The sequence below is a fragment of the Cyprinodon tularosa genome, unplaced genomic scaffold (genome assembly GCF_016077235.1).
Source record: "Cyprinodon tularosa strain WSP-4 unplaced genomic scaffold, ASM1607723v1 ctg27, whole genome shotgun sequence".
Lineage (NCBI taxonomy): Eukaryota > Metazoa > Chordata > Actinopteri > Cyprinodontiformes > Cyprinodontidae > Cyprinodon > Cyprinodon tularosa.
The window spans coordinates 1,340,587-1,355,560 of NW_024038974.1; the positions used below are offsets into that span (position 1 = coordinate 1,340,587).

Genomic DNA, 14,974 nt, shown 5'->3' on the forward strand with positions numbered 1-14,974 from the left:
GAAAGTTTTGACACTGTAATCCACATGTATGCAACATTTTTCAGGTTTTTATATATATATATAAAAAAAAATCTGAATCCCTTGAAAGTTTTTATCTACTTCAAAACTTAGCACTACTTTTTATGGGTTTGCCATTTAAATCCCTGATTAAATACATCAAAATTTTCATTTTAAAATGGGTTGTGAAAACTTTTGGAAACCAGAGGATTTGAAGTATAAAGTCATTAGCATTGTTGTTTAATTAGCGCTGTGTTCATTACTTAGTTGTGTTAAAAGTATTTTCGGCTGCAATAATAAACTAAGATAAAAGGCGTCTTTATTCAGGTTAGAATATCAGTGCAACCATAACAACAATAGAGGTTGTACACTGAATTACTTTTACTATAATGCTTGCATCTGAATTACAGGTGCTTTTTAACATTCTTTGATGAATTACTCTGTAATTACAAAATTATATCCTGACATCAATGTATCCCCACATCCTGAAAAAGCAAGATGAGGCTACAGTGGGAGCAGCTTAAGCAGAGATCTACAGAAACTCTTCCTTTCTGCCTCCAGCTTATCTTTCTGTGACTCTGAGGTGTTGAAATGTGAGATTTAATCTCTCCAACAAGTCCATGATTAGCTCCAAGACCTCTAGTTAGTAGGTCATATCTGAGACAACCCTTCCAGGTGTCCATGAGATATCCTTTCCAAGAGCTCAAACCAACAAACCTGCAACGGTAAAGGTAGAGAAGGCCACTTGTGCTTTTTAGTTTATCCTAAGTAGCTGTGATGTTTATTCTTCCCCTAAGGTTAAGTCACAATGAGTCACAGTGTAGAAGAAGGAGCTAATTTTATTGCCTTTTATTACAATCTAATTACATAGGCGATGACAAGGTTATAGTCAGTTAATAAACCAATGATTTCAGTAATGTTTCAGCTAAGATCTTGTGTTGCCCTGACCTACTGAATCAGTTGGTCATGGTAGCAGAAACTTCTTATAATCCATCTTTTACTCCTGAAAGCATGTCTACACTAATCTGGAGTCCAGTGGCAGAGCACTTTTAATCACCGTTTCCACCACTCTGCTTTGCCCTCAATGTAAGGTTAGGATGCAACTGCTCTGCCATGGAAATTTATTCCACGAAGCTTTCTTTAAACTCCAGTAGATTAATTCTTAAGGCCACACAAAGTTTGAAGGTTTGTAGTGACTGACCGTTATGTCAGGTTGTTTTATGCATCTTCTGTCATGAATCCTAATTTGACAAGGTGTTGATCCCAAGTATTTCCGTTTCCAGTGTCACTGCAAAATGTGAAATATGAGGAAATTTAATGATTGGATTTCTTTCACACATTTGTTGATGTAGTCTCTGTTTTTAGATGCAGGATTTCATACACCTGGGACACTGAAAGGATTTTAACACCTTAAATGAAGGAGTTAAGGATTTAGTTGACGTGTTCAATATATTTTGTAGTAGAGTGCAGCTAGCAAAATAACCTTGGTTTACCTTACAGTGTAAAAAAGGTATTTTTTCTTTGTTAAGATTTATTAACTTTGATAAAGTCTTTCCAGGTTGCAGAGGCATCATCTCCAAAACTGCAAAATAACTGTCTTTCCATTATTTTCATTACAATAACTGCCAGACAGGTACACATCTATTTATTATTATTATTCAACAGCCACTACTGTAATATACCTGCACATTACATTTCCTATTTAAGTGGCAGTGATGGTTTTATTATTTTCTGGAACTGTGTTGTGTTGCAGTTAAAGATGAGAATTGCTGTTTTGCTTAATGTGAGGGGTTTAATGGTGCCGTGTGCCAGGTTTATTGTGGACTGGCAATGTCACAACATCCCATCCTGCTGTGTCCCATTCTCTTTCATTATGTCCCGTCTTGTGATCTCCATCCTCGCCGTCCCGCTTTGCTTTGCTTTGGCTTGTGTGCTTGTGCTGCCATGCCGTTGGCTCTGCTTTGTGCTGCTGGTGGCTGTGTGCTGGTGGCTCAGTGTGCTGTCTCCTGTGTGGGGGACTCAGGGATGAAGATCAGTACCTCCTGCGTCACTCCAGCCCAGCCTTGGACCATGATTCACCCTGCGGGCAGCATATGCTGTTGGCTCACCTGGAGCATCAGGACAAGGAGCAGCTCCAATGCACCCTGGCCCGTCTGGAAAACGAGAACAGGTCTGTAACTATGAAATGATCTAAATCTTTTTGTTCGAGTTTATAAACAATCATAAATTAATAATGCAACAACATAGATGAATAAAAATATATCAATTATAAACCTCAACAGTCTAAGGATTGACAGCCATGGTCTCCATAGTTTGCTAATATGATTTGATCTTCTTTTTATAGCAGGTAGACATGGGTTAGTGAGACATCCAGACAAGTTCAATAAAACATTTGTGAGGGTGTTCATAGTTTGCACTATTCTCAATATTTCTGCTGTTTGAAATAATCTCCTGCTGAGAGTATACAGACTCTAAATCTACAGTCTTTTGAACAGCCTGCAGAAAAGTAAAGGAAAATCAGTCTCTGAACACATAGCTGACAAGCAAATACCTAAAAACCGTGATAACATGGGAGTAGCTGTATATCGAACTGTGCTTTGACAGGCTGTGTCCAGCAGAGAGGAAAGAAAACTCACAATGAGCTGACTGGTGTGATGCAAGTGAAAAAGCGTGTCTGAAACACAAACTATGAATAATTTAATTTGAATTTATTTGCTTGGGGTTCAGACATTTTCTATAAATGGGGCTAATTTGTTTTCTTCCACATCCACTTAATTTTTCACTAGAGGCATCTTTATGTGAATAATTCATATGAATTATTCTCTCATCCTCACTTTGCCAGTCACTTTCACAAACCCAAGCATTTTGCTTTCATTTTGAAGCCACATAATTCCACACATATATGTAGCCTTTGGATGTTTGAAATCTTGACCAACTCCAGTTTTGGTTTTCTTGTTTTTTTTATTTTTAAAAGTTCAAGTATGGTGTTCCTATAACCTCTATCCAGACAATAAATCGGGACTACCATAGGGAAGTCTACTCTATAGCAGAAAAATATCCAACAAAATAGATTAACAGCATTAACTGTTTGTTTTTTGTATAGTTATATTATTTATTATTTCATATTTCTTATATGATGTTTTTTTCAAGGAACAATCTCTTAATTAATTAAAATGTATTAAATTGTAAAACATTCATATCAAATCAATTATATTCATATGTATAAGGCTCGTATATCACACACTAATAATTTCCATAGATTGCGGTATTCCTCAAACAATATATATATATTTTTTATGGTACTTAGCCATAATATATTCACAGTAAATAAAAAGTATTTTATCAAGAAATTTCAGTAATTGTCTTCCTTTATCACCACCTCATCAGGACCCTGTCCAGGCATTGTAGAAAGGCCATGTTGAGGCCAAACACAATGCTGAGCCTCATTTTGACCTGTTTTAAGGACATTACTTAAAAGTTGAATTAGCCTGTGTTTTTTCATTTGAATTTTGTGTGCGACTACAAGTCCAGGCCTCCATTAGTTAATACATTAGATTGACATTTATCATTTTTTTGTGTGATTTTGTTCCACGTTTGCCTGTACTAAGGGTGTTGTCAAATTGTGGAATACTCTAAAGATCTTCTCAAACAAGCTGTCACTGCACCTTCCTTGTGGAAGCAGAGACCAGGTCCTCATAGCTAGACGTGTTTATCAACAAGGTGATCAAAAACGGTCATCAAGGTGATCAAGAAACTCCGAGGTGGTAATACTTCTGTAGTGGTTGAGATCAGCCCTGATTACTTCTAGTCTTTGGATGTTGATGGGCTGGTGTTGCTGAGACGCCTCTCTTAAACATTGCATGGCGGTCAGGGACCTTGCCTCCAGACTGGCAGATTTGGATGGTACCCTTCCATAAGTAGGTTGTGTTCCGACTACAAACAATTCAAACTGCTCACATCTCAAAGCGGTTTTGAACCAGAAGGAGTATAGCTGCTACTCTACTGAGTTAGCTTGGACAGCTGTTTTAATGTCGCCTGGATACCTCCATCTGAAGTAAGCAATCTGGAGACCAGTAAAACAGCTAAACAACTTATTTTTTATTAATTAATTTATTTATTTTTTAATTTTTTATTATTATTATTATTATTATTATTATTATTATTATCTTATTTCTACCGGTACACTTTTAAGCATGAAAATCTTTAAACCTTCAATTTTACAGGTGCTGGTCATAAAATTAGAATATCATGAAAAAGTAGATTGATTTCAGTAATTCCATTTAAAAAGTGAAACTTGTATATTATATTCATACATTACATACAAACTCATATATTTCAGATGTTTATTTTGTTTAATTTTGATGATTACAAATGACAACAAATGAAAATCTCAAATTCATCATATCAGAAAATTAGAATATTGTGAAAAGGTTCAAAATTGATGGCCCCTGGTGCCACACTCTAATCAGCTAATTAACTCAAACCACCTGCAAAAGCCTTTAAATGGTCTTTCAGTCTAGTTCTATAGGCTACACAATCATGGGGAAGACTGCTGACTTGACAGTTGTCCAAAAGACGACCATTGACACCTTGCACAAGGAGGGCAAGACACAAAAGGTCATCGCTAAAGAGGCTGGCTGTTCACAGAGCTCAGTGTCCAAGCACATTAATAGAGAGGCGAAGGGAAGGAAAAGATGTGGTCGAAAAAAGTGTACAAGCAAGAGAGATAACCGCACCCTGGAGAGGATTGTGAAACAAAACCCATTTCAAAAATGTGGGGGAGATTCACAAAGAGTGGACTGCAGCTGGAGTGAGTGCTTCAAGAACCACCACACACAGACGTATGAAAGACATGGGTTTCTGCTGTCGCATTCCTTGTGTCAAGCCACTCTTGAACCACAGACAGCGTCAGAAGCGTCTTGCCTGGGCTAAAGAGAAACAGGACTGGACTGCTGGTGAGTGGTCCAAAGTCATGTTCTCTGATGAAAGTAAATTTTGCATTTCCTTTGGAAATCAAGGTCCCAGAGTCTGGAGGAAAAGAAGAGAGGCACTTCATCCACGTTGCTTGAAGTCCAGTGTAAAGTTTCCACAGTCAGTGATGGTTTGGGGTGCCATGTCATCTGCTGGTGTTGGTCCATTGTGTTTTCTGAGGTCCAGGGTCAACGCAGCCACATACCAGGAAGTTTTAGAGCACTTCATGCTTCCTGCAGCTGACCAACTTTTTGGAGATGCAGATTTCATTTTCCAACAGGACTTGGCACCTGCACACAGTGCCAAAGCTACCAGTACCTGGTTGAAGGACCATGGTATCCCTGTTCTTAATTGGCCAGCAAACTCTCCTGACCTTAACCCCATAGAAAATCTATGGGGTATTGTGAAGAAGAAGATGCAATACACCAGACCCAACAATTCAGAAGAGCTAAAAGCCACTATTAGAGCAACCTGGGCTATCATAACACCTGAGCAGTGCCACAGACTGATCGACTCCATGCCACGCCGCATTGCTGCAGTAATACAGGCCAAAGGAGGCCCAACTAAATACTGAGTGCTGTACATGCTCATACTTTTCATGTTCATACTTTTCAGTTGGCCAACATTTCTATAAATCCTTTGTTTTTATTGGTCTTCAGTAATATTCTAATTTTTTGATATGATGAATTTGAGATTTTCATTTGTTGTCATTTGTAATCATCAAAATTAAACAAAATAAACATCTGAAATATATGAGTTTGTATGTAATGTATGAATATAATATACAAGTTTCACTTTTTAAATGGAATTACTGAAATCAATCTACTTTTTCATGATATTCTAATTTTATGACCAGCACCTGTATGTTGAAGACAGACTGGGAAAATATGTCTAACCTAGGATCAGCATTACCTACAAAGCTTGTTCCAATGAGGAAGAATTAGCCTTATATACATGGAAACAAGTTACAAACAAAAAAAAGTTATCTGAAATGGAGAAACATTATATAAAAATTCAAACTATGAATATTTCTCTTATATCTGGCCTATTTTTTAGGGTGAACAGTCTAACGATATGATAGCAGTCCTTAAAGTTTTCTGTTTTAGACACATTAGTGCCTGTAGCCTGCAGACAGCTTTCAAACTTAAATTAATTACATTACATCCTGAGGCCATAAACTCTCCACATTCACGCTAATGTATTTTTATTTAGAGAAATATTGCATGCTGAGTACATAAAGGTTTTATTAAAGATGATTAATGTTAATTGGGTAAATTGTCAACACCAGTTTGCATCACAGTGATAATAAATTACTAGGATGCAAATGTAAGTATAGCACTCTGCACTGTGAAATATGGTAATATTTACATTTTGGGGGAAATTATTCCATTTAAATAATTTTAAACAATAAACTACATTTATGTACATTTTCTCTTGGGAAGAGAAAATATAGTTTTTTTGGCACCTGCATCAATAGGTTTGTTCGTTATCCACGCTCTCCTGTGTGTCTTCAGGGTGCTGCAGAGTGAGTACAGGCGACTCAAGTGGAAGCACGAAGAGGCAGCAGCACTTCCCATGCTAACTGAAGCTGGTGAGGGAGGCCCAGGATCACCGACAGAAGGAGGAGCGCAGGATGAAGAGCTGCTGGCCGAGGCACGGGTCCTGCGGCAACACAAAACACGCCTGGAGACTAGGATGCAGATCCTCGAGGACCACAACAAACAGCTGGAGTCCCAGCTGCGCAGGCTCAGGGAGCTTCTGCTACAGGTAAACCTGGAGTATAGGGAATGAACAGCAATGCAAACGTGCTTTGACTGTAGGTATTACTGATAGAAAGAGTTAAGTTGTATTCAGATGTTTACATTTATTGCAACAGATTTTGAATAAATTAAATTGAAAATGTTCTTTTTCTGGGTGGAATAAACTTTTTTATTTTTTTTTTTTTTTTTTTTTTTTTACAAATGAAATTACTGTATGGGTCCTAGTTTGACTTACAGTGTATTTTTTTATTCCAAAAAGGCATTAAACTGTACAAACATGTTTAAATATCTAAGTACAACACCACCAATATATTTGGTGAAAGAATCACTTTGAAAGCTGCATCACAATCATGAAACGTACTTTTAAGCACTGTCCAGAAATGATCACAGGAACTGACCTCCACACCATTGCAGGAAAACCCTTATATTTTCTCTGAATAATTTTACCTCAGTAAGTTATTCACAAAGGACTTTGGTCTTAAAGAAACTAGGGGGAGAAATTTTGAAAGAATACACACCCATGTTCAATTTGTTAGCGTTAATGGATGATAAAGCATTAAAAACCAAAATCAACAAGCTCTTTCACGTCGCTCTCCATTACCCTGAATAGGCTGTGTTTTGCATAATACCCTGCATATCGAGGGTGAATTTCCCATGCAGTCGTTAGGATGTAACTTCAGTTTACGCTGCTGAGGTGCAGTACTGTTTCCTCACCTTTTATCTCCATTTTATGGTTGTTTTCCCAAATATAACAGCCTTAAACAGACAGGCAATGATAGTGAAATCCTGGTGAGTTCACATTGATATTAAATCGATGAGCTGGTAAAATGAGGGGTATGTTGCGTAAATAAAACTATAAGCAAACTAATATAATGATGAGGATGTGAATAGGGCATGTTTAAAAATGTTGATGCTTTGCTGAATTTCATCAACATGAAAGACATTTCTTTATCCATATCTATGATCGGTTGATTTCACTTGGAGCGCATTTGTGTTTTGTTTTTCTTTTGATTGTTGTATCAACCAATCACAGGAAAGTGTCCCACCTAGCATTGGGGTCAACAGCACCTCCTCACTATAAAAATTCCTGTTGCCTCCTTGCTTAGAGTAACTCTCGGCAGCTACAGCAGCTGATAGACTCTCTTGTTAACAGAGGATTTTTAGGGTAAGATACTGTAGGATCACTCTGTGAGAATATTTGTTAAAACTGTGTTTGGGAAAGTTGCCAAGCTTGAGCTACAAGCTGTGTCCAACTGTTAACATCCTAGCAGTATATATAAATGGAACTTAGAGAGGATCCAATACCCACATGATGATGCTACTGACTATATAGGGGGGAATTAAATTGTGTAAATCTATTTGTTCATTGCATATTTTGTAAACTTTTTCCACCCTGGGAGAATAACATTTGAATGTCATATTAATCTGTATCTTCATGCTGAATGTCTGCACCCATCTAAACAGAAATGTAATCCTTTTCCAAGTTATCACAAGTGAAGTTCCTACTTATGTTGTGTAGGTTCTTTAAAGTCGTAGGGAAATCATATTTATATGTCAAATCATTCTGGCTTAAACATGTATATAAATGTACTCTTTATCAGACGATATTGTTCCAAAATTTTGGAAATTTCTAGTTTAAAAATAAAATCCTGTCTTAAATTCTGTTGGGGGGGGTCGCTATTTTATGCAGGCCAGTTAGTTATACGTCAGCATGTACACCTAAATTCAGCCAATCATATATCAACGGTCATCTGTCAATCACATTTTTTAGGTCATAGCATTTTGATTCATATGTCGCAGCTAATATTCACAACGAGTGAAATAAGAAATAAGAATCATTTACTTTACCATTGAGTTCCGTCCCAGTGTTCACGGGGATGGATGTCTGTGTCCTCGGCAGGCGTAGCGCTAACAGAACTGGCAGCGTTGCAAGTCAAGGGCTCATACATGTATGGCTGTAAGCCTTCTACATCAAACCAAGCTTCTGCCACCCTGGTGTCTTCTTTGAAATATCATCATCCCCCACTTTCCACCTCTAAGACTCATCCACGACCTCTGACACAAAACTCTCCTCCTCTTGCATGTTTCCGCTCTCCATAGCGTTCCTTGACAGTAGCTACGTTTACATGCGCAAAATTTCCCCGATCCGATCCAAACCTTGGTTGATCGGAAATTCAAAATCTCCGTTTACATGGACACTAAATGAAATGATCCGATCATGACGTGTGTATACATGTACCAAGCGTTGGATCAGATTAAATCTTTTAAGCATGCGCAGAACTTCCTGCCAAACTTGGCAGTTCTGTCTGCGTCTGGTTTTTGGGAGGCCTGACAAACGATGCGCTTGGAGCGAGCGGAAAGAAAAACGGAGAGAGGAGGAAAAAAGCGCTTGGCAGCGAAATGTCCGAGAGAAAATGTAGAGAATGAGCGATTGAACCGGCGTGGGAGAGCAGGTGGGCTGTGGAGAGAGAAAAGAGGAAGAGGAGGAGGATTCCTGCTTCCTGCAGCTTTAAATGAACTTGAGTGTATAAGTCGGCGTTCCTAGACTCCTCCCGCCATGTTGTTCACAACAAGAGCGAGAGCGACCGGTGGTTTCCTGTTGTTGACAAGGCGGAAAAACGTCACGCTGACGTCGCACACATGCGCAGTGAAGATTATTTTACTCTTAAGATCCGAATGGGTGTTTACATGGACGCCAATCGGAATGGCGATCGGCAAAAACCACCTCTCTCTTTCGGAATTAAATTTAGATCCGATCGGACCGAATCGGATTAGAATCTTCAGTCTGACATGTTTACATGAAACATTTTTGATCTGATCAGGCCTTCAATCCGATTAGTTGTGTCCATGTAAACGTAGCTAGTGTTGTTACTAAGTCACCAATTTAGTGCTACTTGGTCCCAATGTAATTTCCCATTGGGGACCTACTAGCACTAAGTTGCTAACTGGTTAGCAAGATGTTTCCAACAAAGTGGCCACAATCAAACTTGCTTGTGAACCTTCCGCCACAACCATCCCGCCCCCTTGATGATCAATCAATCACATTCACTTTATTCACTCGTGTAAAGTCGGGCACCACTTGGGAGAATTCTGAAATGCAACGGTTGGAACAGCTGTTTCCCTACAATTTAAGTGTAAAAGAGTTTTGCCTATGTGTTTATATAAAAAGAGTGTCTTGTTAGGTTCAGATGGTCTTCAGGTTATTTGTTTTTAAGTATAATTTTTCAACAGGAGCTGCTGTATTTTAAATGAACTAGCACACTGTTAAAATAAAAAGAAATTTGTGTCTTCTCATTTTATTTTAACAGGTAATCAGAAGCATGCAAATACATGCTTTCGATAGCAGCTTTGTCCAATTTGACATTTTAGCTGGAAGTTATAATGAAAGAGCCTGTTTTATCATAGAGTTAAGTTAAAGATGACACAAGAATGAAGACTGAACTGAAGGGGCATCATGCTTCTTTTTTAATCATAACCAGCTGATATGGAGAAATACTAGTTACCATGTATATCAATCTTTAAATGTCTTACTTTGTTTCTCAAATCCTTTCCCTTTTTTGCTGCATGAGCTTTTTTCTTCCATACTTTTTATTTTTAGCACAGTTAAAATGAAAGCAACACAGAGAAAATTTTGAGTTTATACTTCTAGATAAACAAAATAAATACAACAACAGTACATGTAAACCAGTTGGGGAATGGAAATACAAAGAAGTACAGTACAAGAACATAAGTTAAAGACGTTGATGGGTCGCATAAAAAGATTCACCGCAGTATAAAGGAAAAAAAGCAAAGAGAGACATAAGAGACTGGGAGCTGACTCATGTTGTTACCGTTATGACGTTGTGTAAATTATTAAGTACAAGTAACTGAATTGCACATTCAGGTCAGTGAATGATGAGAAAACAGAGGGACACCGATGAGAGAGATTCTTAGGAAAAAGGACAGGATGCTGCCTCTTATGCTCTTTAAGACTTAGAAATTGAAAGTGAATGGAAAATAGAGCAGGGAGAAGAAGAGGACGACGGAGTTTCACACAGTATTTCTGCATTCGAGAAAAATGTATGCCGTCTGAGTTATTCTGTCTGTGTAACAATATCACAGCTTTTTTCTCTAAAGTATGCAAAAACTAAATCTGAAATATATGAATCTGGCCCATCTCTGCAGACACCTCTGCAAGTAGCTGAAATTAAAGTCCTCCAGAGGACTGCTTTTCGGCATGTTTTTTGCTGAAAACAAAAACATGCCATGTTGAATATTGTATTGTTGTGTTGCATTATGCATCTTTGATTGTGATCTTAATCCTTTGGTGTTGCACGTTTTAAGGCTTTCTCTAAAGCTTAGAATTCATGAATGCTCTTACACAGTGCGAGAGAATTTCAAACTTTAATGTGTTGGGATATTTCTTTTCAATATTTTAAATAGAAATCTAACTAGCTGAGCAAAGTCCAGCTGTGTGTAACTTAATCTGGTTATAAAGGACAAAATACATCGGCTCTGTCAATGACCCCAGAGGTTTCTTATATAACACATAGCTTAATAAAGACCAAGAAACACATCTGGCAAGTCGGGGAAAAAACTGTGAATCAATCTAAAACAAAGTTAGGGTAAAAAACAATATCTCAAGATCTCATCTCATGTTTAATCAGTTGATTTACAATAGATATTAGGGCACAGCTACAAAACTAACAAGAAATCCCTTTTCACCTAAACTGACTAGAAGAAAACATTAATTAAGGGAGTAGAAAATATGGCCAAAGTCACTCTGGAGTAACTTAGGATAGCTATAGCTTGCGTGCAAGAGCCTGTTGACTGCTCATTCTCCATAAATCTGGCCTTTAACGTAAAAATGACATAGAAAAACACATTTGCTGTTTACAACACGTTTTATAGGGTACATAGTTAACATGTGGAAGAAGGTAAGCTTTTCGTTTGAAATAAATGATAGCCTTTTTTTTTTTTTTTGCCCTGGCTGTGTTGAAAACCAATCACTGCACATCAACCCAAATGTAATGTTTCCACATTGAAACATGTTGGTGGTATCATCATTTGGGGAGAATGTTTTTCCTTAGGTAGATCAGAGAAGAGATCAAATGTCATGGAAGTTTGAATGAAGTCATAGATGTAGAAACACAAGAACTCACCCTGTTACAGGTTGTGGGGAGTGGCACACTAGTGGCTAGGGCATAGGGATTTGGGTTCAAAACCCACTGCCCAATGAAAAAAGTTCTAATATTATTAAACTCTTAAAACTGGGACAGAAGTTCGGCCTTAATCAGAATAACAATCTGTTAAGATGGCCCAGTCAAAGTGCAGGACTATTTCCAAATTAGAAGCTGTGGCAAGACTTGAAGGTTTCTGCTCACAGAAGCTCCCTGTCCAATCTGACTCTGTTTGAAAATTTTTTGTGAAGAAAATATTTCATCCACGGTTGCAAAAAATTATTGCTTCAGGGGAGTTGAGTGCAATTACAAAATAATTTTTCAATCATTGTGTCGGTGTATAATACGAAGTCTGTTAAAATGCACAAATGTGAAAATGTCCTAGAAGTTCTCATTGCATCACATTTCTATCCTTCATTTGAAAGGTTTAGTCACTGAACAATTTTAAATGTGATGAATCGTTTTTGAATGTGTCGTTTTTATTTCTTCAACCAGCCCAAAGATGATTCAGAGGCAAACGGATCAGAGCTGTCGACCCTGTCCTCGCCAGTGTCAGGAGGGGGTCACCAGGGGGAGCCCCACAGCAGGGAGACCACCGACACAGAGGCAGCAGGTCAGCATCACACAGCTTGGCTGAAATTTAATAAAAGAATGCTAAATGGTAAATCCACAGGCTCTTCCATCATATCCAGTTGTCACCCACGTCCTAACAGGTTTAAACTGTGTTTGTGTGTCAGGAGACAGTCTGGAGCGTGAGCAGGACACAGTGCTGCAGCTTCAGGAGGTCATTGAACAGCTGAGAAACGTCTTCCCCTCGGAACCGGGTGAGTGCATCTAGATTGCACCGATCTCTGCTCCAGGGAGAGTGAGAGATGGAGAGGAGAGCAAATATGTACTGCTGTGGGTCGATAGGCAGGGAGGGAGGGACACAAAGATTAAATGGCAAAGGGGGAGGGAGATAAGAGTGACACATAGACTGCTGCAGAGAGAAACTGTTAGCGTCACTGTCACAGATTTATAAATTACTCCTGTGCTTTTAAAGTCCAGTATGCAAGGCGATCCATAACCATTTTTCAATACAGCCTTCTTGGCTTCATTTTTTCTTGGCCTACATATGTTCATATTTCTTTTGTTCTCTAATTTCAGGCACCACATCACACATCTAACCCTATGAGTGCCCTAAAGAATTAGAATGATGGCCTGGAACGAGGCATGAGGTCAGACGTCGAGACGTCAAACCCTACAACTGCCGCAGCTGCAACATTGAGAACTAACCCTCGTCTGAAGCGCTGTGCACTAAAAGCCTTTCTCTTGCAAACTGCCGAAGGCTGACGCTGATGCCCTTTTTGGCCAGGCTGAGCTTTGTAGGTTAAGTGACAGCATGTTAAGGAGCAAAGAGGAATACATTGTTAGCAGAAGGTGAGGTGGGGAAAAAAAAACCTTAACGTCCAACCAAGACACTGTGCTTACCAGTAATTGTGTAGTCGTTTAAAGGTGTGAAGCTTTATATCAGTTCAGAGCACAAAATCCAGATGAAGAACTTCAAAAATACAGAACTGAATAAGAAGGGATTCACTTGTGTTTTTTTACGTTTGAATGTGATATTTGGGATTTTTTTTAAGACATTGTACGTAGGGTCTGCTTGCTGATTTTATATCATTTGATATAAGAGATGCAAATTGGAGCTGAGAACTCTCAGAAGAGCGCTTTTGTTTGTTTGTTTCCTTTATGAGAATGGTGCATCTTCAGATAAATCCCTGATCTATTAAAGACTGCCCAAAGTGCCCGCTAGCACAGCGCCTCTGTTTGCACACACTGCGCTTCACTTCTAGCTCTGCTTGTCACTCTCCTAAGTGAGCCCCTCACACGTATGCTGCTATACAAACACCCTATTCAGATTCCACCTGCATTCTGGTTAAATACACAAAGAGCCCATTGCAAAACTAATAACATGCTGTGCAAAAACATGCACCCCATATACTCTTTCATAGACCTGAGAGATTGATTTATTTTTCCTCCAATGAATTCAGCAAATTACAAGCCAATTTGTATTGTTCCTGGAATTCTGTGTTATTGAGGAAGCATATGCTGATATGTATCACCATGCGTCCCCCCCTCCCCGGGATCTTATTGTTTTCATGCTGTGAGAAGAGAAATTGACAGGAGCTCAAAGCTGATGCCCTCCCCCTCTCCGCTAGGCCAATTTAAAAAACAACAGGGGTCTATACACTGTAAGGCTCACCACCATAATGCACTCTTTTAGCATCATTATCCATGACGATCTTTTCACTCAATGCAGTTTTAAAATACTTATATAGATTTGTATGTGTTTTTTCTCTTTGATAGCACATATTTACATATATAAGGGATATGTGAAGAATAACTTCATTATTTACACGTCTTATAAGAATATTCATATACCTGGAACCAATGTTGTAACAAAAAGAAACAAAACATGTGCTTTATTGGGATTTTATGTGGCAGAAGAACATAATATATTCCATGATATTTAATGGAAAAATCTATAGTATTCAGGCTCTTTTACATGCAAGGAAATGGAAAATGATTATGCACACATTACGCATACATTATCAGTGACTTTTATTCCAATACTTCCAAAAGGAATCCAGTAAATGTAATGGCCTTCAGAGATTAAAGGTGTAATGGAGGATTTTCACAATTTTTTAAAAAGATCCGCCCTCTCTATTTAAAAAAAAAAAACTGCACATACACAACCCTGTACCTGCTCCCGAGAGGGAACGCCTATTAAATACGTGCAAGAGCATGTACGAGCACATTACTCCTCGTGCACGCTCTGTTTAAAAGTTGCTGTTTGTTTCTCTCGTACGAGCTTACTTTCCAAAAGAAGATTTGCAATTTTTCCACTATGTCAGACTCACCACCGGTAAGTAAAAATGGGGACGAGCACGTAGGACAGCCTTTAATAAACATATGACCAGAATGATTGACAATTTTGAGGGCCACTTATTTTGATGATCCACCTGGAAAAAGAAAATCCTCCACTGTACCCTTAAAGAACTGGTAAAAGGGGTCCTTCTTATATGCAATTTAGTGTTGGTAAGGTTC

General features: G+C 38.4%; 1 protein-coding gene across 2 annotated transcripts in view; it reads left to right on the forward strand.

The window, feature by feature from the left end:
* drp2 (dystrophin related protein 2) overlaps window positions 1–14,615 on the forward strand; it is a 143,536-nt gene extending 128,921 nt beyond the window's left edge. The window contains exons 20-24 of one of the 2 annotated variants that reach the window (XM_038289496.1): window positions 2,021–2,167; window positions 6,483–6,735; window positions 12,383–12,500; window positions 12,625–12,711; window positions 13,034–14,615. In XM_038289496.1, the coding sequence (XP_038145424.1) occupies window positions 2,021–2,167; window positions 6,483–6,735; window positions 12,383–12,500; window positions 12,625–12,711; window positions 13,034–13,053 (625 nt within the window). In that variant the 3' untranslated portion in view covers window positions 13,054–14,615. The remainder of the gene's footprint in view (window positions 1–2,020; window positions 2,168–6,482; window positions 6,736–12,382; window positions 12,501–12,624; window positions 12,712–13,033) is intronic. The other variant, XM_038289497.1, reaches the window with a different exon arrangement.
* Window positions 14,616–14,974: the final 359 nt, after the last annotated feature.